Source organism: Symphalangus syndactylus, chromosome 3 (genome assembly GCF_028878055.3).
Source record: "Symphalangus syndactylus isolate Jambi chromosome 3, NHGRI_mSymSyn1-v2.1_pri, whole genome shotgun sequence".
NCBI classification, from domain to species: Eukaryota; Metazoa; Chordata; class Mammalia; order Primates; family Hylobatidae; genus Symphalangus; species Symphalangus syndactylus.
In genome coordinates this window covers 51,903,220-51,930,652 of record NC_072425.2, presented here as the reverse complement: position 1 = coordinate 51,930,652, position 27,433 = coordinate 51,903,220, and the positions used below count along the sequence as shown (strand labels likewise).

The following is a 27,433-nucleotide window of genomic DNA, read 5'->3' as shown; positions in this document are numbered from 1 at the left end:
CCAGATGTAGAGCCTGTGCCATGTACCAATGGCTGTCCATGGGTATCCATGACTCCAACAGGCTCTAGTGCCAGGGACCACCCACCCAGACCCTCCCTATGGGCACTCTGCTGTGAACAAGGCAGGGGTGTGGCAGCTGGGGCTATGGCGGTGGTCTCCACCCCTAATTCTCAGACACGCACATCCTATGTCAAGTCTCCATGGAACATTTGGGGTTTGTGTTATTACAGCTGGGCACAGTGCAGGCCCTGAGTGACACAAAACATTCCCAGGGCAGGGGGCAGTCTAATGACGAGGAGTGCCCCATGGGCATCAGCCCTTAGCCTCCACGAGGGACTAACCGCAGCCCTCCCTGACTGACCACTCCTCTGCTCTGGACTTGCTCATGGGACTCACTTCATGACTGAGACAGAAGCAAGCCAGAGGCAGCGGAACTTGTGGGTCCATCTCTCTCCCTTCTGCCACGTGGGCAGTGGAGGAGGAGACCAGGAAAGCAAGACAGACCAGCCAGCTGCAGCGTCCCCAGAGGCCAGCCCAGCTCAGCCACCAACCAGGCACACCTGCTATGTGACACTGGTGGCACTGGTGCAGCCACAGACTAGGCCCCTCCTCACCCCCTCACCTCCTTCAGCTCCTGGGCCACAGAGGCCAGGCGCTCATTCTCTGACTGCGTGTTGGTGAGGACGTTGCGCAACTGCTTCAGCTCCGTCTGCAGCTCTAGCACCTTCCGCACATAGTACTGCTCCTTGGAGGCCGACTCCTGGATCAGGCTCTCCTCCCGGCTCTCTCCATCAGCAGCCACCTTCTTGTGGTTTGTGTGTGCTTGTCCAAAGGCCTGCATCAGAAGACAAGACACTCGTGAAGTGGGCCTCCCAGGGGTGCCGAAGGATAGAGACCCAGCTCACAGGTGACATTCATGCTGCAGAACAACAGCAACAACAACGGGGACTGTGGGCCTGAAGGGAGGGCCCCTGACCTGGGAGGTGCATCTGTGGTGTGCACATACGCAAATGCAACAAGCTGCACCCAAGGTTCATCTGCTTCACCAAAATAAGAGAAAGCCTGGTCTCTGAGGAACAGTGTCTGCACTGGCAAGACAAGTGCTGGAGTCAGGGAGCCACAGTGGGCATGTGTGACAGCAGTTGGGGGCCGGCGGAGGGAGCTCCCACACAGCCCCCACCTCCTCCCCACTCCAGATGGCACGCCGGCCACCACATATGAAACGCAGAGGGAGTCTGTCCATCCTGCTGCCTGATGCTGGCTCATCCTTTACTCCTTCTGGGAGAGACCTGGGCTGAGCAGTCAAGCCCCAGGCCTGAGGACAGCAGTGATGGTAAGAACTAGACAGAGGCCAGCACAGTGTGCCACCCACTCTGCCCAGTTCCTGGCTCAGAGGCCAACATACCAGCATGTTCCACAGGGGTGAGGAACAAGGGGGGCGGGGGCTGCATATGGCAAAGAAGTGCAGGGCCTTGGGGCTCAGGGAGGAGACCTTATGGGTGAGATCGACCAGAAAGGGGTGCTCACCTAGCCCAGGACGCCCACCTGCCCACGCACCCGAGAGTCGACAGCTGTGTCATGTCCATGCCCCAAAATCCAGGCCAGCCAGCCTCCCATCGTGTACACCCCAGGTGAGTGGCCCAGACTCCAAGCAGGTGCCATCCCTCCCTCCACTGCTCACTACCCCCACATAGCTGGCATGGCAGGACAGGGCTTCCACGGGTAGAGGGCAGAGGGGCCACAGTGTGTCACCCCCAGCAGCCCGTCTCACTGGCCACTCCATCACAGAGCTCTTACAGAAGACCCTATCTTTTTACAGTAATCCTGGCTCATGGCAGAAAACAAGATCAAGAGAGAGGCGACTGAAAGTGGATGACTTCGTTTTCCTAAAAGAGAAAAAGGAGCATTTTTTACTCATTTACTATTTAATATTAAATCTAAGAATTCAGTCCAAGAAAATAGGGAAAATGTAGAAAACCACGAATAACGATGTTACTGAGCAGGACAGTTTCTAATTTCAAGAAATCAAAACAAACAGTAACTCATTTCCTCCCAACAGGAGACTGGCAAAAGAAACCAGGGTCTAGTCTGAGTATAGAGTCTCATGGGACCAACAGGGGAATCAAGGGGAAGACAGACTGATCTTACAGCACTGTGAGGATCACAGGATCCTGCCTGGGAGAGCACATATGTGCTGTGGCAGGTGTGGTGACATGTGCTGTGATGTATGTGTTGTGTGTCTCGTGGTGTTGCGGGGGACACCCCTAAACAAGGCTAACAGGACAAAACGGCCCAGCAGGAAGACTGGTGCTGGCACTGGGACTGCATGTGGGGACTCAGGATTGACATGGACACTCCTGCTGTGGGTGCACAGACATCCATGGCACCCACACTCCTGAGGAGGCTGGGTCTTGCTCACCTGCCCCCACCCATCAACACAACACCCACTACGTGGAAGATGTCAGTTTTTCTTCAAGGCAATCGGGTCAGCTCTGTGATTTCTGCTCTGTTCTTCCTTATCCTAGTCCCAAGGAAGGACCAAATCATAATGTCTACACAGCACCTGATCCACCCTGGCCAGCCACCCCAGGCCACAAGAAGAGAAACCAGACATGGAACTAGCCCCAACCGCGGGCTCCCCACCCAAGTGGCAGCCAGGCCCCAAGTCCCTCACTGGGTGAAGGGCCCGCTGGCTGCAGGTGGCATGGGCAGCGCCAGACCATCTGGGCCTCCTGACAAGCAGGCGGGACCCAACTGAACACACCCATGAGCCTGGAGCTGGGGATGCAGACATCACCTCAGAAGCTTTCTCCAGGTATGACAGCTAAATGCCATGACACAACATTCAAGTCCTAGCCTCCCGGCCTGAGCCCTGGATCTTTTCCTCTGCTTAAGCTCCCAGCCCGGGGCCCACGAACACTCCTGGGCAGCTTTTCAAACACACTGAGATACAGACTTCCGCCTACAGCCAAAATGAGATTGTTGCAGAAATTAGAACTACCTTCTGTGTGAAAACTTAAAAAAAAAAGAAAAAAGAAAAAGAAAAAGCCAGACAATGATAGAATATAAATAAATAATAAGCAGTGGTTTTCACATCATGGGCACTAGATACTGAGAGACAGGATGAGGGGAGTTCCAGGAACCCCCTCCACCAAAAGAACTTCCCAGCCACGGTAAAATGGGAGACTGAGGCAAGGCGTGGCAGACCCTGTCAAGGAGGGACTGGAAGATGGCGGAAGATGGCAGCAGGGCAGCCAAGCTAGGCAGACCTGCACACAGAGGGCCAGAATCTCCACTGAGGACCAGGCAGCACAGAGCTGAGGAAGTCACTGAAGGACCACTGAGAGGGGCAGAGAAAGCAATCCCCACCATTTACACCAGCCAAAAACAGTACCTGCTCCCAACAGCAGAGGAGAGCCCTCCTGATGCACAGGCAGCGGGGGAGCATTCCCAGGGCCTGACAAAATTAGTCTGGATTAAATCTGCTCTGATACCACAGAGCAAAGCATAAAGACAAAACCTGAAAGGATCAATCTGATTCCAAGTCACTTAACTACATCCCAGAACAAAGCTCAAGAACACATGAAGGAATACAAAAACATCCATCTCCCAACAAGTGAGGTCCACTGCCCGGCATCTCGTCACTAACCACTGAGCAGGCAAAGGCGCACAAATGAGGAAGACAGAAAAAGATCCAGACAGAACTTCCAGAAACGAAAAGTACAGTGGATGGGATCCACAGCAGATAAAACGATGCAGAAGAAAAGATTAGTCAACTTGAAAAACCACAGCAAACTATCCAAAATGAAACACAGAGGAAAAAAAAGGCTAAAAGACAAAAGCAAAACTCGAACAGAGCATTGGTGAAGTATGAAGTATGACACAATTTCAAGAAGCCTTATATAAGGAGTAATTGGAGTATCCAAAGGAGAAAAAGGGGAAAATAGAAAAAATAATTGAAGAAATCATAGCTGAAAATTTTCCTAATTTGATGAAAATTATAAACTCACAGATATCAGCAGCTTGTCAACCCCAAGCACAAGAAATATGAAGAAAACTACACCGAGGCATAATATAAAATTGTTTAAAACCAATTATACAATAAAAATATTAAAATCAGCCAGAAGAAAAAGGATACATGACTCAAGAGGAGCAAAGATAAATGACAGCTGATTTCTCTAACAAGCCAGGAGACAGTGGAACAACATCTTTTAAACAACAAAACAAAAAAAACTTAACTAGAGCCGGGCGCGGTGGCTCACGCCTGTAATCCCAGCACTTTGGGAGGCTGAGGCGGGTGGATCATGAGGTCAGGAGATCGAGACCACGGTGAAACCCCGTCTCTACTAAAAATACAAAAAAATTAGCCGGGCGTGGTGGCGGGCGCCTGTAGTCCCAGCTACTCGGAGAGGCTGAGGCAGGAGAATGGCGTGAACCCGGGAGGCGGAGCTTGCAGTGAGCCGGGATTGCGCCACTGCACTCCAGCCTGGGTGACAGAGCAAGACTCCGTCTCAAAAAAAAAAAAAAAAAACTTAACTAGAATGCTATACTCACTGAAAACTGTTCACAAATAGAGGTGAAATACTTTAGAGATACAAAAGCTGAAAGAATTTATCAACAGCAGATCTGCATTGATATTTAAAGATATGCTAAATAAAATCCTTCAGGCAGAAGAAAAATAATACCATATGGAAATCTATATCTACATGGAAGAAATGATAATTAAATAGGCAAATATAAAGTACTTACTTTTCTTATTTAAATCTCTTTAAAAGATAATTAACTTGAAATTCAATGCAATCCCTACCAAAATTCCAAAGCCTTTTTAGCAGAAATGGAAAAGCTGATTTTCAAATTCATATGGAATTGCAAAGGGCCTAGAAGAGCTAAAACAATATTGAAAGGGAATAACAAAGGGAGAGAACTCACAATTTTAAAACTTAATACAAAGCTACAGTGATCAAAACAATGTGGTACTAGTGTAAAGATAGATATAGAGACCACTGGGATAGAATAGAGTCCAGAAATAAAACCTCATATATATGGTCAATTGATTTTTGGCAAGGGTACAAAAATAATTTGATGTTAAAGAATAGTTTTTCGGCCAGGCACGGTGGCTCATGCTTGTAATCCTAGCACTTTGGAAGGCCGAGGTGGGCAGATCACGAGGTCAGGAGTTCAATACCAGCCTGGCCAACACAGTGAAATCTCATATCTACTAAAAATAAAAAAATTAGCTGGGCATGGTGGCGGCTGCCTGTAATCCCAGCTTCTTGGCAGGCTGAGGCAGGAGAATGGTTTGAACCCGGGAGGCAGAGGTTGCAGTAAACCGAGATCACGCCACTGTATTCCAACCTGGGCAACAGACGAAAAAAAAGTTTTTCAACAAATGATGCTGGGGCAAGTAGATATATATATGCAAAATAATGAAGCGGAAACCAGATCTCACATTATACACAAAAATTAACTCAAAATGAATCAAATACCTAAATATAAGAACTAAAACTATTAAACTTTCAGAAGATAGGCTGGGCGCGGTGGCTCACACTTGTAATCCCAGCACTTTGGGAGGCCGAAGCGGGCAGATCACGAGGTCAGGAGATTGAGACCATCCTGGCTAACACAGTGAAATGCCATCTCTACTAAAAATACAAAAAATTGTGGCAGGCGCCTGTAGTCCCAGCTACTGGGGAGGCTGAGGCAGGAGAATGGTGTGAACCAGGGAGGCAGAGCTTGCAGTGAGCCGAGATCGCACCACTGCCCTCTAGCCTGGGTGACAGAGCGAGACTCCGTCTCAAAAAACAAAAAAACCCCACAACTTTCAGAAGATAATGTAGGGATTAATCTTCATGACCTGGGATTTGGCCATGAATTCTCAGATAGGACACCAAAAACGTAACTAACAACAGCAAAAAATAAGTCACTTGAACTTCATCAAAATTAAAAACCTCATATGTCAAAAGACATAATGAAGTGAAAAGACAACCTACACCATAAAAGAAATGTTTTCAGATTACATATCTGATAAGGATATAGTATCCAGACCATATAAAAAACTCTTACAACTCAATAAAAAGATAAACAACTGGCTGGGCGCGGTGGCTCACGCCTATAATCCCCGCACTTTGTGAGGCTGAGGCAGGTAGATCACCTGAGTTCAGGAGTTCGAGACCAGTCTGGCCAACATGATAAAACCCCATCTCTACTAAAAATACAAAAAAATCAGTTGGGTGTGGTGGTGCACGCCTGTAATCCTAGCTACTCAGGAGGCTGAGGCAGGACAATCACTTGAACCTAGGAGGTAGAGACTGCAGTGAGCCGAGATCATGCCACTACACTCCAGCCTGGGCAACAACAGCGAAACTCCATCTCAAAAAAAAAAAAAAGAAGATACACAACCTAATTAAAAAATCAACAGGCTGGGTGCAGTGGCTCACTCCTGTAATCCCAGCACTTTGGAAGGCCGAGGCGGGCAGATCACAAGGTCAGGAGATCGAGACCATCCTGGCTAACACAGTGAAACCCCGTCTCTACTAAAAAATACAAAAAATTAGCCGGGCATGGTGGTGAGTGCCTGTAGTCCCAGCTACTCGGGAGGCTGAGGCAGGAGAATGGCATGAACCCGGGAAGCGGAGCTTGCAGTGAGCTGAGATCGCGCCACTGCACTCCAGCCTGGGCAACAGAGCGAGACTCCATCTTAAAAAAAAATAAAAGCTCAAACCAGAGTTCCCAAGTATCTGTCATCAGGAGAAAGATAAACAGTGACTATGTAACTATTTACATAATACTATATAGAAATGAAAAATGAATAAACTACTGCTATACAGGTAACAGAGACGAATCTAACATAATGTTGAGTGAAAAAAGCCACACACAAAAGAGTATATGTTGTGCGATTCTGTTTATATATAAAGTTCCATGAATAAGTGAAGTTAATCTATGCTGTTAGAAGTTAGCTTAGTTGGCAGCTGGGCACAGTGGCTCACGCCTGTAATCCCAGCAATGTGGGAGGCCAAGGCAAGCAGATCACTGGAGGCCAGGAGTTCGAGACCATCCTGGCCAACATGGTGAAAACCCGTCTCTACTAAAAATACAAAAATTAGCCAGGTGTGGTGGCATGCACCTGTAATTCCCAAGCTACTTGGGAGACTGATGTACAAGAATCCTTTGAACCTGAGAAGCGGAGGTTGCAGTGAGTCATGATCGCACCACTGTACTCCAGCCTGGGTGATAGAGCTAGACCCTGTCTCAAAAAAAAAAAAGAGAGAGAAGACAAAATCCACCTCCCCCACCCCCAACCCAGGACACCTGGAGTCACTCCCTCCTCCCCCTCCCACAGGCTGTTTGCCCCCTCTTGTCCCCTCAGGAGGAAGCACTGGTCCAGGAGTGCAATTAAGCACTATGAAGAGCACTGGAGTTCACCACCTGATTAAGAGGTCGCCAGCTGTGGGCTTGTCCTTGCAGCTTCCTTCCCCTGCCTCACTGTGGGCCTCCCAGGCTGGTGCCCTGCAGGGTATGATCCCCTGCCCACCCACAAGAGGGCTCTCTGCCCAACCTACCATCAGGATCCAGCCTGGGAAGGGGATCCCAGATGTGCCCTCCATCCCACCCGTGACCACAAACTTCAGCTGCTCTGGGGAACAAAAGGGACACACAGGTGGAAGGCCCAAGCTCCTACCATCCTGGACCGTAAGACTAGGCTCATCTGGGCTTTGAGGAGGAAGCAGCACCTTGGTGATAACCCCCAAGGGGCTGCCCTGGCTATGGGCAAACACTGTGCTTGACACAGGCTCCCGACTCACTCTCTACCCACTGCTCTGAAGCTGCCTAGGCCCAGCAAGATCTAACACACTGGGTGAGCCCAGGCGTGAGGTCACGACCAGCCAGGCGCCTTGGGGAGAATCCTTGCTTTTGGCCAACACATGACCCCCAAGAATGCTGGCTTCAGGTTTGTCCACGCCCATGTGACTATAGCACAATCATCTGTGCCTAAGGGGAGCCAGGACCAGACATCATTAGGGAGGCCGGGTCCTGTGGCAGTGGCATGGCCTCGGGACAGGCTGCAGGACAGAGGCTGGGTCTATCAAAAGTGGGGATGGGTGGGGTAAGCTCTGGCAAGGAGGGAGAAATCACTCGGGCTCAGGGAAAGGATTTCAAAAACCACACTGGGTGGGAAGGCCGGCCTCATCTGAGGGAACAGCACGAGCAATGACATGGGGGCAGGAGGTCCCAGGGACTCTCTGTGAAGCATTAGGAGCCACCCTGAGGGCAGCGGGGAGTTTGAAGACAATGGAGAGGGCTTGGGGAGGAAGGGCAGCTGCAACCAGACCCCAGGGCTTTGTCAAGAAGAGGACGAAATGGGGAGTTTGAGGGCAAGTCGGGGCAGGGAGGGGAAGGCCTGGGGGCCTGTGAAGCAAACAGCACCTGACCTCTGCGAGTGCCTCATCTCTGTTACCTCTCTGTCCTCATCCACGAGCATGGCAGAAATAGTAATGGCCTGCTGTTCATGGGCACACAGCACACTGGGTCTGGAGTCACTGGGACCTTGCTCACTCAGGCCCTAAGTCTCACTCTAAGAGTCCCATGGGGACAAGAGGCTGCCGGTCCCTGTCCGGGCAGTGCAGGCTCTGGGTGGCCCCTCTTCATTCACCCTAAGGGCTCAGGTGAACTGCCCACATCCAGACTCCATCTTTAAAGGACAGCAGCACCCATTACCTGTGGAACTGATCATGTGACTTTGTCAGAGGCATCTGAACCAGAAAAACTCTATCTTGAATAGGGGCTGGGTAAAATGAGGCTAAGATCTACTGGGCTGCATTCCAGGAAGACAGGCATTCTTAGTCACAGGATGTGATAGGAGGTTGGCACAAGATACAGGTCATAAAGATATAAAACAGGCTGCAGTAATTACTGATAAAACACTAACTGCTGATAAAACAGTTTGCAGTAATTACTAGAAACCGGCCAAAACCCACCAAAACCAAGATGGCGAGGAGAGTGATCTCTGGTTGTCCTCATTGCTCATTATATGCTAATTATAATACATTAGCATGTTAAAAGACACTCCCATCAGGACCATGACAGTTTACAGATGCCATGGCCCTGTGATGGCCCAACAGTTTACAGATGCCACAGCCCGAGGTACCCACTGTGCAATGTCTGGAAGTTATCTATATGGTCTAAAAAATGGGAGGGACCCTCAGCTCTGGGAACTGTGCACCCCTTTCCCAGAAAACTCGTGAATAAGGTCAGGAGATCGAGACCACGGTGAAACCCCGTCTCTATTAAAAATACAAAAAAATTAGCCGGGTGTGGTGGCGGGCGCCTGTAGTCCCAGCTACTCAGAGAGGCTGAGGCAGGAGAATGGCGTGAACCCGGGAGGCAGAGCTTGCAGTGAGCCAAGATTGCGCCACTGTACTCCAGCCTGGACGACAGAGCAAGACTCCGTCTCAAAAAAAAAAAAAAAAAAAAAAAAAAAGAAAACTCGTGAATAATCCATCCCTTGTTTAGCATATAATCAAGAAATAACTATAAGTATCCTTAGGCCAGCAGCTCAAGTCACTGTTCTGCCTATGGAGTAGCAATTCTTTATTCCTTTACTTTCTTAATAAACTTGCTTTTGCTTTACTCTACGGACTCGCCTTGAATTCTTTCTTGCGCGAGATTCAAGAACCCTCTCTTGGGATCTGGATCAGCACCACCTTCCATTAATATCTTCAGCTGCCTCGAACTGAGCACACCCTGTTAGATTGTTTTAGCAGCTCCATGACCAGAGCCCTGAACATGTTCCCCCTTTACATACACACACAGAGAAACTGAGGCACAACAGAGCTCAATGCTTGCCAAGGGTGCACAGTCTGGCTGTAGCGTGGGATGGTGCAGGGCTGGAGACAGAAGGCTGGCAGAACAGGCCTCAGGATGGAAAACGGCAGTAAGGATCCTGTCCAACAGATGAGCCCAGTGCCCCACCCCACCCTAACCCCTAAGAGATAAAAGAAGGCAGGCCAGGTCCCAGGTGTACCTGTGAGCACGGGCCCATCTATGCCTACCACCCCCATCTCAGGGAAGCACAGTCAACATCCCCTGCTAGCACCTCTGAAATAAGCTGCAGGGGCAGGGCTATGTGACTGTGGTGGGCGCCAATCACAATGTGGCTCGATTTCCTCATATGAAACCTGGGTTAATAATGTCACCAATCTGAGCTTAGTGCTGTGGGGATTTAGTCAGTTAACATAATTCACTTACCAGAGCCTATGTGGCCTCCTACTCCACCCATCCCCTGACGATAGGAGCTTTAAAATACAGGTTCAGGGAGTTACTCCTTGTTCGCCTCTCCAGGGCTCCCACTGCCTTTCGGATGCCCAAGAAGGAGGCAGCTCCTCCAGAGTCAGCATATCTCTGACTCAGAATGTGGCTGAGGCTATTGTCAATGGACCAGTGTTAACATGCTGAGATCCTGACAACACCAGTGTGGGGGCAGCGCGTGGGAGGCTGGGTGGCTTTAGAATGAGCCCATACCAGACGCTTAGGCCCCCATCACCCCAAACAGAGGCTGAGATCCAGAAACAGAAGCTGGACGATGAAGGAAGAGTAAAAGATTACAACCAACAACAGGTTACAGTTACCTTTGCAGTTTTCATTCTTTCCTGACGCCAGCACCAGCGAAGCTCCCGGTTATCACCTGGGCACCCCCACCACCTTAGAACAACTCTTCAAGTGTTATTTTCTGTGAAAGTAAAACTATACATATATGCTGGAAGGGCTGAAACCCTGACCTGTGCCTAGTGCAGAAGAGGAAACAGTGGCAGGTGATCAGAGCCTGGGAGGACGAGTAAGTGTGCCAGGTGGAAGGAACAGCAAAGTAAAAGGTAGGACAAGGTGGGGCCAGAAGGAGAACTAGGTCCTCACACCAGGGCCTCTGAACCCCTGGACAAGAATCTCTTTCCCTCCCTCCTCAGCTACATAGGCCTCCAGCTTTGCTGAGGTGCCCCACTGTGCAAGAGGCACCCACTGCCCTGCCCACTTCCCGGCGGCACAGCAGGAGAGCCAACGGGTATGTGCACACCTGAAGCCAGGCTGCCTGGGCCCACGTCCTGGCTCTGCCACTGGTCAGCTATGACTTGGTAAGCTCCTCTCTCACTGTGTCTGTTTGTCAATGGGGCTACGGGGCCAAGTTCCCATGGTTGGGCGTGTGTAAGCCCACCCTGATGCCAAGGCAGCATGGGCACCAGGTCAGGGTCATCCACAATCAGCCCATTTATGAGAAGTGGCAGGGCTTGAAGAGCAGCCCCAGGCCAGTGCCTGCCCCCTCCCACCTGCCACAAGATTAGTCCCTGATGGTCCCCCCAAGGCTAGGTGCTGGTTCCAAAGTGGCCTCACTGTCCTTCTGCATGTGAAAGATGCCCTTACTTTGTAGTCAGCCAGTGGGGCTGCCTGGCTCTGTGGCAACTACCTAATTACAGTTTCCGCAGCTACAAAGGAAAGTCACCCCACTCCCTCCCCACTCTCAAGAGAGAATGTGGATATCTCCACAATAAGAGCTGGCCATCAGCCCTAGATAGTAGAGGTTGCCCCTTCAGTCTCCGGACAAACCTGTACAGGGTGTGGAAACAGGTCTGCACAGAAGACTGAGAACCAACCCCACTTGCTGACCTTCCACTGGGGTCTGGCTCCCTGGAGAAGGCCTGCACCACCAGGGCAGGGGAACCAGGCCTCCAGGCAGGGCTGTCCCAGGGAATTCTCTTTCATCCTAAACCAGTTTGGTCATCTGATACAACAGGAACAACACTTGCCAAGCCAGGAGAGCCAGCCTCAGCATTCCAATGAGGCAGGACTTGTTCCAGGATACAGTTTCCACAACAAAACTGGGAGCCTCAATTCCTTCGTCTGCTAGGCTGATCCAGCACCACCCACTCATAGCCAGCTGGTCCCACACTTGTCCCTGAAGGGCCATGATGCCTGCCCCAGGGTGGGCCCAGCCTCCTGGGAATGGCCGGGCCTGGGCATCCCAGGAATCCCACTAGTCCTAGCCTGGCTGCCTCAGTTGGGCCCTCCCACCACCTGCTAAGGTGGAGACACTGCTGGGCTCCTTGTCAGGGGTGGTCCAAGCAGAGGGAAGGTCTGATCCTCATCCGCTCAACAGGCTGTGAATACCCTCTGCTCAGCACCCATCTTTCCACCCAGGCTTGCTGAAAAATCCCAGGGACTGGCTTCACCATCCCCTCAATGTTTACTAATAGCACTTATTAGCACTTACTGCATGCCTTGTGCCTGGTAGGTACCAATGATACCAGGAAAACAGACTATCAGGCCTCCCAAGACCCAAGTCCAAGGGCCTGTAGCCCAGACAGTCAGCTGAGACCACAAATCCTCCCATCCTGGGGAATCACAGGATGATAAAACTCACTTGATTATGGATTGTCAGTATCCCAGGCTCTCTATTCCCCCCAACCACAGTGAGGAGCCCCTAAAGGCTTGGTCGACTCTTTACTGTTTTGAAGCAGTATTCCTATCAGAAGTTCGCACTTGGCAGACAGGGAGGCACAGCCTTTGGAGCAAGACTCGACCCCTGACCACGATAGGCAAAGAAATCTGCATAGCCAGGCAACAGCAGTTCAAGTCCAGCACCCACCTCCTTCACAATCATGCGGTCAGTAAACACTGATCGAATGGCGGACTTGCCCCCCAAAAACTGCCACAAGCCACAGGGCTTCAACACTTGATGGAGTCAAAGGGAAGTCGGGTGTTTCCGAGGCCTTAAAAGGAGCTGGGGTGGTCTGCAGGACAGGAGAGGACCTGGAGGCCTCAGACACCTTTCTCCACTCCGGGCAGCTCTGCATGTGCTGTTGAGACTCCTGCCCTGCACAGCCAGGACTCTACAGGAGACCAAGTGGCATCAAGCCTTATTACAGTCACCAAGGTGCTCAGGCCTATTAAGCTGACATAAATACAAGCTCAACAATATTATTATGAGATAAAGAATTTATAGCATTATGACATTAAACTCACTCATAGATTAATCAAACCTATCATGACCCAAACAGCCTAGTACAAAATACATCAAAGTGTCAACCACGCAGAGGGAGAGATCGGGGGCTCTGCAATAGCCGGCAAATCAGAACTGGCACAGACACGAAGGCTCCATACCAGGACTCAGGGCATAAGGAAATGATATCACAAGAGGATGCAGAATGACATCAGAGCAATCTAAAAAAGGAAGAAATTCCATTTATGTGTTGGTGTACCACAGGAGAACAAAGTAAAAGACAGTATTTTACATAAGTTTTCTGTAAATCTGAAACTGTTCTAAAAAATATATGCTGTAAAAATGTTAGCATACATTCAAACATGTGAAAATTGAAAAATGATCTCTTAAATATATCTGTATTAGAGAAGGTATACAGAACAAAACAATGGGAAACCAAATAAACAAAAAATAGAAACAAATATCAAAACTTCAGGATCATGGCCAAAGCAGTACTGTGCTGGGGGTTGTGGCGGATTGCACTAAAAATAAATAATGATAAAAAGAAACAGTCTCTCTAGACTGGGATTGCAAAAACTGAATAAAGTAACAAGCAAAAGTCTCACAAAGGGGAAGTGATACAACAAAAACCCACAAACAAAAGAAAAAACAAAGCAACCATGTTAGTGTATTTTTTTAACCCGCTAATGACTGTATTCAGGTTGGCAAGTCTGTGCAAAGTACATACCCCAAAACCAGGGAACTGAACACTTACCAACCTGTCCAGTCCCCACAGGCAATGTGAGGACTGAGCTACCGCATTGCTGGTTCCACCCAACGGCCATTGGCAAGATGGGCATCGGCACCAGCAGGCCTGCCTCACAGGAGAACTGACCCAGGGAGTGCATGCCCAGGAGGGAGTCTGGGTGCTGTGTAGCACAGCAGGTCTTGAGCTCAGGTCTCGGCCTAAAGTGTCCCTGTCCACAACCATATCCACTCAAACAAATAATGAGAAAGGAAAACAGAAAGACATGCCCTGTCAGTTCCTGATGTATCTGTTGAACACTCCCGTTGAGTTTGCTGAGTTTGTAATGTCCTCTCTAAGGGAGAAGAGACATTACAAACTCAATGGGAATGTTCAACAGGTATGTCATGAACTTATCTGCTGGTTTCAACAGATCTTCCCTTCCAAAGGGCAGGGACTCATGGACCAACTCCAAGCCAAACATGGATGCAAAAACCTGACAAAATCTCAGCAAACAGAAGTAACAACTTACCTTAAGAGTTATTCACTGTGATCAGAAGACCTTGCCCAGGAACATAAAACCAGGGTAAACCAATTCAATTTTAAAAATCTATATTCAGCATCTGCTATGAAACAAGATAGGCCAACAAGTAAGTTAACCATACAGATTGCCTGAAGGCAAACTACCAATATTTCTGCCACAAAATAATATTTTAAAAGGAATTTAAAATGTCATCTATGCTAAGATGCTTTTACCATAATTCAGCCTGAACTCTTCTCAACTGAAGCACTTGAAAACTGAATGTGGTAATTTTCTTTTTTTTTCTTTCTTAATGTCATAAAAAGAGCATCAATAGAGTAAATCTTACCTGGATAGATCAACAAAAGCAAACATAACAAATAATGGAATGCATTAATAAATAATGGAGAAGCATTGGTAAATGAAGATGCATTTGAGTTACCCACACTCCCCTTAAAAGGAGAAGGCAGGACCACACTCTCACCATACTTTTTTTTTTTTTTGAGACGGAGTCTCGCTCTTTCACCCAGGCTGGAGTGCAGTGGCGCGTTCTCGGCTCACTGCAGGCTCCGCCCCCCGGGGTTCACGCCATTCTCCTGCCTCAGCCTCCCGAGTAGCTGGGACTACAGGCGCCTGCCACCTCGCCCGGCTAATTTTTTGTATTTTTAGTAGAGACGGGGTTTCACCGTGTTAGCCAGGATGGTCTCGATCTCCTGACCTCGTGATCCGCCCGCCTCGGCCTCCCAAAGTGCTGGGATTACAGGCGTGAGCCACCGCGCCTGGCCACTCTCACCATACTTAAAAGACATCAGAAGAGAAAAAAGTGTACCGCTAAATTCCTATTTTTTGCAGGTGATGATTTTGTCTAGAAAATGCACTAAGAAACATCCTCAAAAAGGTCAGAGATTTCAAATACACCAAGATACTCATAAAATCCTCCCAAATTTTTTTTTTTTTTTTTTTTTTGAGACGGAGTCTCGCTCTTTCACCCAGGCTGGAGTGCAGTGGCGCGATCTCGGCTCACTGCCGGCTCCACCCCCTGGGGTTCATGCCATTTTCCTGCCTCAGCCTCCCGCGTAGCTGGGACTACAGGCGCCTGCCACCTCGCCCGGCTAATTTTTTGTATTTTTAGTAGAGACGGGGTTTCACCGTGTTAGCCAGGATGGTCTCGATCTCCTGACCTTGTGATCCGCCCACCTCGGCCTCCCAAAGTGCTGGGATTACAGGCGTGAGCCACCGCGCCCGGCAATCCTCCCAAATTAAACTGTTGAGTTACGAACACAAAAAAGAGCAATTACATTTATAATCTTGACCTAAAAAATTAACCCCCAGATATTAACTTAACTAGAAACAGAAGATTTATCCAAAGAAAATTATAAAAATACTAATGAGAAAGACAGAATGTAAGTTGGAAGGTAAGATTCCTCAAGTTGTCAAGTAGATTCATGTGATATGGGTATCACAGCTACCGATCTGGAAGGAAGCTGCCTCAAGTCTTCTGGGGATTACTTCAGAATAATAGTGAAATTTATCTCAAAGATTTAGCAAGCAAAAGGACTCTCCTGCTTACCTCCATTAAAAAATGTTAAAAAGACATAATCCACGTCATAATATCCACCCTTTTAAAGTGTACCATTCAGTGGTTTTTAGTACATTCACAGAGTTGGGTGAACATCACCATTAATTCCACATTTCTTTTTTTTTTTTTTCTTTTTTTGTGAGATGGAGTCTCGCTCTGTCGCCCAGGCTGGAGTGCAGTGGCACAATCTCAGCTCACTGCAAGCTCCGCCTCCCGGGTTCACGATATACTCCTGCCTCGGCCTCCTGAGTAGCTGGGACTACAGGCGCCTGCCACCACGCCTGGCTAAGTTTTTGTATGTTTAGTAGAGATGGGGTTTCACCATGTAGGCCAGGATGGTCTCGATCTCCTGACCTCGTGATCCGCCTGCCTCGGCCTCCCAAAGTGCTGGGATTACAGGCATGAGCCACTGCGCCCGGCCTATTTCCACATTTCTATCACCCCCCAAAGAAACTCTGTCTCCATTAGCAGTCACTCTTCAGCTCTCCCCACTGCCATCCTGAAAACCAATCTATTTTCCATCTCTATGAATGTGTCTATTCTGGACATTTCAGTCTTTTGTGACTGGCCTCTTCACTTAGCATAATGTTTTCAAGGTTCACCCATGTTGTAGTATGTATAAGAATTCCCTTCCCTTTCATGGTCAAATAATATTCCATTGTATGAACAGATCACATTTGTTTATCCATTCATCATTTGATGGACACTTGGGTTGTTTCCACTTTTAGGCTATTATGAGTGGAACTGCCAGGTCATATGGTATCTCTAACTTTTTTTGAGGAACTGCCAAACTTTCCACAAGGGCTATCCCATTTTATATGTTCCTACTTGCAACATAGGAGGATTCCAATTTTGCCACTCCTCTCCAGGACTTCTTATTGTCTATTTTTTGGTTACAGCCATCCCAGCGGATATGAGATCTCTTCCCACTTTCTTTTTTTGGAAGACAGGGTCTCACTCTGTCACCCAGACTGGAGTGTAGTGGTGAGATCATGGCTCCCTTCAGCCTTGACCTCCTGGGCCCAAGCTATCCTCCTGCCTCAGCCTCCTGAGTGGCTGGGACTATAGGCACGTGCCACCATGCCAGCTTTTTTTTTTTTTTTTTTAAGAGATGGGGGTCTCACTATGTTGCCCATGCTAGTCTTGAACTCCTGGGCTCAAGTATGCCTCCCACTGTGGCCTCCAAAAGTGCTGGGATTATACACACAAGATACCGTGCTCAGCCTCTTTCCATTTTATTCAAAAAGTATTAGTAACAATAATAGCCACCACTCTATAAGTCTCCTTAAGTATAGTATTTCACTTAACGCCTATTTCAAAGTTCTCAGAACCCATGTTCCCATTTTATGAAGGAAGAAACTAAGGCTCCAAGAGGCCAAAATTGTGACAGGGCAGAGGCACAGATGGAAGACAGCCATCTCTGCCTGCTCCATGCTGGGTCCTTCTGCTGCATCGCTGGGTCAGAATTACTGCCTGATGGCAAAGGGCTCCATATCCTGAATATATAAAGATCTCCTATACATACATGAGAAACAGGCAGACACCCAATAAGAACACTAGAAGAAGGTCTTGAAAAGGCTCTTTACAAAAGAGGCTCTCCAAATGGCCAGTAAACACAGGAAAAGGTCCATGGGGAATACAACTTACACAAGAAAGAGCTACTGTGACACACTGATCAGAATGGCTAGTATGTAAATCGGTAACACAACAAGTGCCCGTGATGAGGATGGAGAGGACAGGAGCTCGTCACACACTGCTGTGCTCCTCTAGAAGAAAGCCTGCCCTATGTCACCCTAGCCAGTCCATCCAACAGACACAGGCATCGGCCACCCCATGAGCGTTCTAATAGCCCCAAGCTGAAAACAACCCTACTAAGGTCGGTCTACCCGACAGTGGGTGAGGAAGGCGTGGTATATCCACACAAATGAATCCCATGTGGCAATGAGTGCCAATAACCTACAAATACAAGCAGCAATGAGGATCAGTCTCACGATGCTGAGTGAACACACAAAAAAGTACGGTGCAACTCCATCTATAAGAAGTCAAAACCAGGCAAGATATAATCTTTGGTGTCAAAAGCCAGAATGATCACACCTTGACAGGTCTCAGAGAGCAGCTCTGGGAAGCTGACAACATGCAACTTCTTGATCTGTTGGTAGTTACCTGGGTGCACTTACTTTGATAATTTGTCAAACTATACAATTATGATTTTTATAGTTTCCATATTTACCTTACACTCCAGTAAAAGCTGATTTTTATTAACAACTAGTGAAATATGAAAACTATTGGGCCGGGCGTGGTGGCTCAAGCCTGTAATCTCAGCACTTTGGGAGGCCGAGACAGGCAGATCACAAGGTCAGGAGATCGAGACCATCCTAGCTAACACGGTAAAACCCAGTCTCTACTAAAAATACAAAAAATTAGCCAGGTGTGGTGGCGGGCACCTGTGGTCCCAGCTACTCAGGAGGCTGAGGCAGGAAAATGGCGTGAACCCAGGAGGCGGAGCTTGCAGTGAGCCGAGATTGCACCACTGCACTCCAGCCTGGGCAATATAGCAAGACTACGTCTCAAAAAAAAAGAAAAAGAAATATGAAAACTATCAAAAGCATTATGAATGGGGTTTAAAAATAAGGTAAATTATATCTTGATTAAAAAAAGGAGAAACAAAATGATCTCTGAAATTCAATACTGAAATAGAATCAACCTATTTTTAAAAATCCTGAAGTAACCCAGCAATAAGGACACAGTATCTGAAATGTTATCTGAATGCATAGCACTAGAGAGATGAGCTCAGGGCCTTAGCTACTATTACTACTGCGCATTAAAAAGAAAAGCTGTGGCCCGGCGAGGTGGCTCACATCTGTAATCCCAGCACTTCGGGAGGCCGAGGAGGGCGGATCATGAAGTCAAGAGCTGAAGACCATCCTGGCTAACATGGTGAAACCCCATCTCTACTAAAAATACAAAAAATTAGCCGGGTATGGTGGCACGCGCCTGTAGTCCCAGCTACTCAGGAGGCTGAGGCAGAAGAATCACTTGAACCCAGGAGGTGGAGGTAGCAGTGAGCCAAGATTGCATCACTGCACTCCAGCCTGGATGACAGAGCAAGACTCGGTCTCAAAAAAAAAAAAAGGAAAAGGAAAAGCTGCAGAATAGCAGATGATGTACCCAAGGGATGACATATTTGCCAACATACACACATGCACTTAAAATCTATACATTTTACTATATGTAATTCTAGTTTAAAAGATTAATAAACCAAACATATCATCGGGAGTTAAATTACTTGTTATTCATAAAATGGACAGTATCAGAAACAAGATGAAAGATCAAATTTTCATCAATGAACTTCAGCAAAAACTTGATATAGGAACACAGTGTCAGGTCAGGAAATGGTGGCAAGAAATGGACTTCAGATTTACACAGGGCCAGACGCTTCAGATCACCCCACAAACAGATGTACAGCCTTGTTAGCAATTCAGGAAAACAACTTACAGTAGCTACAAACACCAGCAGAAACAGAGTCACAGGGCACACTGGGATGGGGGATGGGAGGGCTCCAGGGCCAGGAGGGAGGTATAAGTTGGGAGATGGATGTGAGATGAGCTGGAACCTCTGCCTGTTGTTCAGCCCAGTAATGACCCAGATCCAAGATGGTGTAAAGGCAGTGCGGCGAGGGGAGAACGGGATCCACCTAACTAAGGGCGGGGACAGGGGAGGGGGGTCCCCTGTCCTGAGGCATCTTCACTGGGCCTGCTCTGTCCAGATAATCCCTCTCCACCCCCAGGTCTTCCCAGCCTTGGGCGGCCGTCAGCACCCTTCCAGCTTTGATGTGGGCCCAGAGGGAGGAAGACAGAGGACAACACAGCTGTTAACAGATAAGCAAGAGGACTCTGGGTGCCCAGGGGAGGGAGCGCAATTATCCCAAGGCATCACTGCACTTCCCAGTTTGCACCAATGTAAGCTCATTAGCTTCTCTCACAGGAGGTATTAGCTCCTCTCCCAGGTGAGAAACTGAACTCCGAGAACACACATCTCCATAAACGTTTCCCCAAGAGGGTCTGAAGAGAAAGCAAGAAAGAGGGGGCTGATGATCCAGAAGTGGCTGGGCCTGGGCCTAGGCCTGGACCCCGGCCCCCAGTGCTCAATTGTCTGACCAGTGCCCCAACCACACCTGTGCCTCAGAATCACCTGGAGAACTGCAAACTCCCATTCCGAGGTGCATGAACATCTAGGACTCAGCCCTTCCTGGTCTTGGCCTGGAACCTAGAAAGCTTGGACTCACTGTGGGGACTGCCTAACAACTGAGATCTGGCTAAAGCCAGTCATGGTGGTCCCTGGGCCCCACTTCCCACAATTTATGGAGATCATTTCCCTCCTGACACATGGTCCCTCCCTCCCTAGAAGCAGGTTACCTGAGGTGGCAAAGCGCGAGTGAAAGGACTGGCCTTCCTGCCCGGACATGTTGATATGTGAATACAGTAGGGAGAGGGGCTTGCTGAAGGCACCACCCAAGAAAGATGGAAGCATTGGCCGGGCACGCTGGCTCACACCTGTAATCCCAGCACTTTGGGAAGCCGAGGCAGGCAGATCACCTGAGATCAGGAGTTCAAGACCAGTCTGGCCAACATGGCGAAACCCTGTCTCTACTAAACAATACAAAAATTAGCTGGGCATGGTGGCGGGCACCTGTAATCCCAACTACTCGGGAGGCTGAGGCAAGAAGAATTGCTTGAACCCGGGAGCAAAGGTTGCAGTGAGCCAAGATCGCGCCACTGCACTCCAGCCTGGGCGACAGAGTGAGACTCCGTCTCCAAAAAAAACAAACAAACAAACACAAAAAAATAAAGAAACATGGAAGCACATGCCACATGTCCACACCAAGTATGGTACATTCACAATGCCCAGCACCCAACAAGAGGTGGACGGCAGTAACTCTAGTATGATGACACAGTGGATGATGCTCAGCAGCAAGAGAACTCACTCCTCATACAAGTAACCATCGTGATGGCTCTTAGAGAAGCCAGACCCAGAAGACCATACACCAAGTATGAAGAAACCTAATCGCTGTAGAAGGCAGGCAGTGCGCTGCTGGGTGGACAGAAGAGTCTGAGCACTTCAGGGTAACCTTCACCATGGGGCAGCCACACGAGAGCACACAACTGCACAACTGCGTGTGGTCTTACAGGCAAATCATACCTCAATTTAAAAATGAGAGCTGCACAAAACAATCATCTAGTCAGCAGCCAGAGCTGCTCCGGAAATGTCTGCCTGTTGAGGTCAAAGGTCGCCCTAAAAAATGCAGCCTGGACCGAAATGGGGCTCAGCTCTGTCTCACAGTGAACCACACCAATGTGGAAGGTGGGTGGAAGAGGTCTCCCAGCAGCTTCTAGGGAAAGGCCACCAAACTGGTGGCCCATCAAGCTCCCACACAGACCTTCCAGATGACTTCCCTGGTGGGTTCCCAGTAGGCCAAATCTCAGAGCCAGTATGTCGCTGGGGGCCAAGAGGGTAAATGGACCTGTCCACCATCTGCCCCACCAACAACAGCAGCCACAGGCCTGACCCCCTCTTAGGTGCTGACCCTTGGCATCTCGGCCTAGTGTGAGAGGCTGGGCAGCTCTGTGGAGAAGCACTTTGCCCAGGCCCCTGGCGACACTGGGAAGCAGGTCTGCATGCTGGTATGCTTTCTTCCAAAGTTCCCACCAGGCTCCTGGGTGAGGTCCTGACCTGCATCTCTTTCATGGCCACATGTGTAGGCAACAGCTCCAGGGGTATGGCTCAGGACAGGGGGGTCACCAGGAAGTGAGGAGGGCCAGACCCACTGGGCAGGATGGAAAAGTCCAGCAGCTGACCCAGGACAGCAGAATTCCCTCCAGCCCAACATTACCCTCACTTCAGCCTGCACCCCCATCGCTTTAGCTCACTGATACTGAGAAATAGCTCAGGCAGAAGGCAGGGCTGACCATCCTGATATACACACAGTGTGGGTGGGGCAAGGCCTCTTACACGGGAAGGGTTCGGGCCTGTCTTTGTGGGCAGATGGACGCCCACGTCCACCACACATCTGCACCTCCTTGGTGAGTGCAGGAACGGAGTGAGGAGCCCAAGCCCAGCAAGTGGCAAGGCCCAGGAAGCATCTGTGGCATGAATGGAGGAAAGACAGGGGGAACCTATGGAAACAGCTGGGAGGTGGCAGGCCCCACACCTGAAGTGGGTAGACAGCATGGCAGGTCAAGGGAATAGCCAGATGCTAGGGTGCTGAGAGTGCAGAATATGAATATGGCTGCATATGTATGAATATGTATGCCATATGTATGAATATGGCTGAGTGAGGCTAGGACTGCAGGGAACTCCAGGGGTACAGGGTGGGCAGGCCTTGCAGGTTCTTTTGGGGCATCTCCTCTTTTATCCTTCTCTCTCCAGCCAGTGGAGGGGACACACCCCCATGACTCAGCAGCAGGAATGGCTCCCAGGCTTGCCCCTGTCCTGGGTCTTCCTTAGCTCATGCACATTCCAGAGAGGGACAGAGAGGCATCCCAGGTTCTCCACTTGGGGAGTTGTACCCCCCTCCAGGGCTGAATCACACAAGATGTGCAGAGCAGGGAGGACTCAGACCCCTGGGTGTAAACTGCAATGACAGGATGGTGCTCCCACACTCATCTTTCCCCTCGGATCATTCTGGAAGTGTAAACACTCTTGAGACTGATTTAATAGGTCTGAGTGTGGCCCCCGAGCTTCAGAATTTTTGAAAGTCCCCCAGTGACCCTGGGGTACAAGCAGACTAGCCAGCTCCACATGCTTCTACTGGAACCCAAGTCAGCTAAGAAGCCAGAAATAAGGCCGGGCGCGGTGGCTCACGCTTGTAATCCCAGCACTTTGGGAGGCCAAGGCGGGCGGATCACGAGGTCAGGAGATCGAGACCACGGTGAAACCCCGTCTCTACTAAAAATACAAAAAAATTAGCCGGGCGTGGTGGCGGGCGCCTGTAGTCCCAGCTACTCGGAGAGGCTGAGGCAGGAGAATGGCATGAACCCGGGAGGCGGAGCTTGCAGTGAGCCGAGATTGCGCCACTGCACTCCAGCCTGGGTGAAAGAGCGAGACTCCGTCTCAAAAAAAAAAAAAAAAAAAAAAAAAAGAAGCCAGAAATAGACCTGTTGACTACCTGGGCCCCTCACAGACCCAATGACCCACCCAATGGGATCCCATGAATGTTATGTGGGAGACTCTACCTCACCAACCCCTCAGCCAGCTCTTCCCATCCATCCCCAGCTGGGTGGGGATGCTCCAGCATCACTAAACCAACTCCTTCCTCTCTTTATTCAAAAGGTACTTCCTAAGCAGATACAGGCAACAAAGGATGTGGGGTCCAGGGCCCCCAGGAGCGGACAGAGGTGGGTGTGAATCATGTGTCTTCACACAAGCCTTGCAAAGTAAAAACTTTTATTGCTCCCTTTCATGGGTGAACAAACTGAGGATCAACAAGGTGAGAGGATTCATCTGAGTGGGACCATAAGCCTTCTCATTCCAAAATCCATTTTTCTTCTTTGCAGCAGGGTGGTTCCCAGAGGAGGTGGTACAGGGAGAGGCAAGGGGGTAACAAGAGAGGGGGCAGGAGGTGGAGGTGGTCCCTGAGGAATTCAGACAGCCTCACCTGGCAGGTAGACAGGGAGGAGGGAGAAGGCCCAGGAGCACTCAAGCAGGAGCCTGGGAAGGCTGCAGGAGTCCCTGCAAGACAGGGTGGGGCCTCTTGAGGACTGGGGTCCAGGCCAGGAAGAGAGGGTGGGGCCTCCTGGGAACTGGGGTCCAGGCCAGGAGGCAGCGCCCGCCCACCTCTGCCAGCCTATATCTATCAAGCTGTATGCTGCAGGACCAGCCCAGCCCCAAGCCCCTCTGCAGGCCCATCGGTCCGTCACACCACAGGAGGCTGAGGGGTGCTGGCTCACCCTTCCTACTGTGTGGCTTTGGAACTGCATTTCCCCAAGGAGGATTTACACTTGTGGATGTGGGGATTGCTAGGACTCAGGGCTGAGAGGCACCCACACAGGGAACACTGTAGAGCTGTGGTGCTTGTCACCAGCCTCTGCCCACCCACGGCCCCTCCTCTGTGAGGCCCACATCAATCGGAAGCAGCCATCCCATCGCCAACCACGAACCCCAGCTGCCCTGGGCAACGTCCAAATGCTAAGCTGCTTTTAGAAAACTGGGAATTCATCCCTGGGCAGGAGGGATTTAGCCAGAATTGGGTGCCATTTAGAGAAGATTACACCCTAATTGCCCCAGTGTCAGCAGACAGGCTTCTGGCCAGCTGCGCCCAGGGCTGGCAAAGATCCCCACAGACCCTAGCTACCCCACCCAAGGACACAGAAGCCAGTCCTGGGGCCTGGGGACCAGCCCTCATCTTCCATGGCAGCTGGCTGCCCTGACACAAATCTCCATTCAACAGCTTGTAGTCAGGGAAGGAGGGGACAGCTTGGGGGCCCTGCCAAGCAGCTGTCCAGACTGCATCTGTTCCAAGCGAGGGGAGGATGGCACAGTGGGCACAGCAGCCTGGGCCAGGCTGGGCTGAAAGCCACAGGAGAGCGAGGCTGCAGCCCGGGTTTTCTCCTCACTTCATCTCTAACCCTCATCACACTTCTTCACCTTAATAGCACTGTTTTAGAAAGAGACACCGGTAAGGTTCACAGTCAGCAAGTGGCAGGAGAATCTTATGCCATCTCCTTGCAATACCCAGAGTTCTTCCCACCACAGGACGAACTATGAGAGTGGAGCCTGAGGAGAGGGAACTCTCGTTCAATGCTGGCGGAAATACAAAATGGTATTCGCATTTGGAAGAGTCTGGCAGTTTCTCACAAAGCTAAATACAGTCTTATCATACAATCCAGCGATCAGACTTTTCAGGTATTTACCCAAATGGTTTGAAAACTTAGGTCTGCACTAGAACTTGTACGTGAATGTTTAAAGCAGCTTTATTCATATTTGCCAAAAAGTAGAAGCAACTAAGATGTCTTTCAATAGGTGAACAGATAAATTGTGGTTCACCCATATAATATTATTGTGATTTAAGAAAAAAAAAAAAGAGCAATCAAGCCACGAAAAAACATGGATAAATCTTAAGTGCATAATGCTAAGTAAAAGAAGCCAGTCTGAAAAGGGCTATATACTGTATGATTCCAATTATGTGACATTCTGGAAAAGGCAAAACCGTAATGATGGTAAAAAGATCAGTGGTTGCCAGAGGTTGACAGGGGGTGGATTTAAACAGGTGAAGCACAGGGTTTTTTTTTAAGGCAGTGAAACTATTCTGTATGATCCTCTAATGGCAGATAAATGCCACTGCATTTATAAAAACAAAAAGTGAACCTTAATATTAGTATGTGAATTGTTTTAAAAAATCATTTGAGAGATCAAGGGATCCTGGGCTGGAATGTAGAATGTGACAAAATAATCTAATTGTATTACAAATGTATCAAACAACCTCACTGAAGGGGATGGGGGAATAAAGTACTAAAGTAACTTTTTTTTTTAATTTATTTGTTTTTTTGAGACAGAGTCTGGCTCTGTTGCCCAGGCTGGAGTGCAGTGGCGAGATCTCAGCTCACTGCAACCTCTGCCTCTTGGGTTCAAGCAATTCTCCTGCCTCAGCCTCCCAAGTAGGTGGGACTACAGGCACACACCACCAAACCTGGCTAATTTTTGTATTTTTAGTAGAGATGGGGTTTCACCATGTTGGCCAGGGTGGTTGGTTTTTTGTTGTTGTTGTTGTTGTTGTTGTTGTTTTTGAGACAGAGTCTCACTCTGTCCCCCAGGTTGGAATGCAGTGGTACAATCTCGGCTCACTGCAACCTCGGCTTCCTGGGTTCAAGTGATTCTCCTGCCTCAGCCTTCCAAGTAGCTGGGACTGCAGACACCCAGGACCATACCCGGCTAATTTTTGCATTTTTAGTAGAGACGGGTTTTTGTCATCTTGGCCAGGCTGCTCTCGAACTCCTGACCTCAGGTGATCCAACCTCCTTGGCCTCCCAAAGTGCTGGGATTACAGGTGTGAGCCACTGAGCCCAGCCCTAACTTAAGTAACTTTGGAAATAAGTAGAGTCTATAAGACTAAAGGCAAAAGAATTACACAAAAGCACTGTAACTCTAGTTGATAAAATTGTTTCCCATGGGGACCCAGGTTAACAATTCTGTTACTGCTGTACATGTGAACTGGAATGAAACAATTAAGTTACTGGATGGTGGATGGTGGGAGCCAGGTGTCTCACTGTTGGAGTGGGAGGTTACAGATAAGCAAGGGAAGGTGGTAAGAACGATCTATGTGGTAATGGATTAGAGTTCTTACATCAGTATGAACTCATGGTTAACTAAATATACATACAGGTATATTTATTGACATGTGTATATACATGGGTTAGTGTATACTAACTGCATTTTTTTTCTTTTTTTTTTTTTTTTTGAGATGGAGTTTTGCTCCTGTCGCCCAGGCTGGAGTGTAATGATACAATCTTGGCTCACTGCAACCTCAGCCTCCTGGGTTCAAGTGATTCTCCTGCCTCAGCCTCCTGGGTAGCTGGGATTACAGGCGCCCACCACCACGAACAGCTAATTTTTGTATTTTTAGTAGAGACGAGGTTTCCCCATGTTGGCCAGGCTGGTCTCGAACTCCTGACCTCAGGTGATCCACCCGCCTCGGCCTCCCAAAGTGCTGGGATTACAGGCATGAGCCACTGCGCCCAGCCACTAACTGCATGTTCAAAACAATCTCCTTGTTCTGTAGCCGACAGGCCTTAAATCAAAGACACCCTAATAGCACTGAGCACACGTAGCAACCAGATCTTGGTTTCTAATGTCTCTCTCAACTAAAGAAACCAGGGCTTCTTGGGGTAAATAGCTGATTCTAGGACTCAGGCAGGAAACAGATAAGCCTGCAATGTCTTGTAGTACCAGAAAGGAAGGAAGCACTTTAAAAAAAAAAGAGGCACCACGATGTGGTATGTTAAAGGGGGTACAAGAGCCACCTGAAAGAGCTCTCAAGAGCCAAAGCTGGAGCAATTTGAGCAACAAAATGAGGTAATGTTGGATTATAACCCAAAGTATAAAATAAACTTTTATGGGCTGGGCACAGTGGCTCATGCCTGCAATCCCAGCACTTTGGAAGGCCAAGATAGGAGAAGTATGTAAGCCAAGGAATTAAAGACGAGCCTGGGCAACATAGTGAGACCATGTACCTACTAAAAAAATAAAAAAATTAGTCTCGGGTGGTGGCACATGCCTATAGCCTTGGCTACTGGGGAGACTGAGGTGGAAAGATCACTTGAGCCCAGGAGGTCAAAGTTGCAGTGAGTCACGATCACACCACTACACTCCAGCCTGAGCGACAGAGTAAGACTCTGTCCCAAATAAAATAAATAAAACGAACTTTCATGAGTCTACATTGATATAATTAACAAGAGTGGGAGGGAGGGAAAAGTCTGCCATGCAGAAAAATTGCAAATAATTTATGTAGATACCACCCTGCCCTCAAAGAGGTGGAGCAAACTCCCTACTCAAGTATGGGCTATGCACAGTAATTTCCTTCCCGAGAATAGAGTATGGACAGGAAGAGAAAGAACAACTTTAGAGTGGCGG

General features: G+C 49.0%; 1 protein-coding gene across 5 annotated transcripts in view; it reads right to left on the bottom strand.

Moving 5' to 3' along the window:
• Positions 1–27,433, bottom strand: part of BICD2 (BICD cargo adaptor 2) — a 56,988-nt gene that overhangs the window by 16,999 nt on the left and 12,556 nt on the right. For all 5 annotated transcript variants that reach the window (XM_063636243.1, XM_063636244.1, XM_055271939.2 and 2 more), the window contains exon 2: positions 623–835. In XM_063636243.1, coding sequence (XP_063492313.1) covers positions 623–835 — 213 coding nt within the window. The remainder of the gene's footprint in view (positions 1–622; positions 836–27,433) is intronic.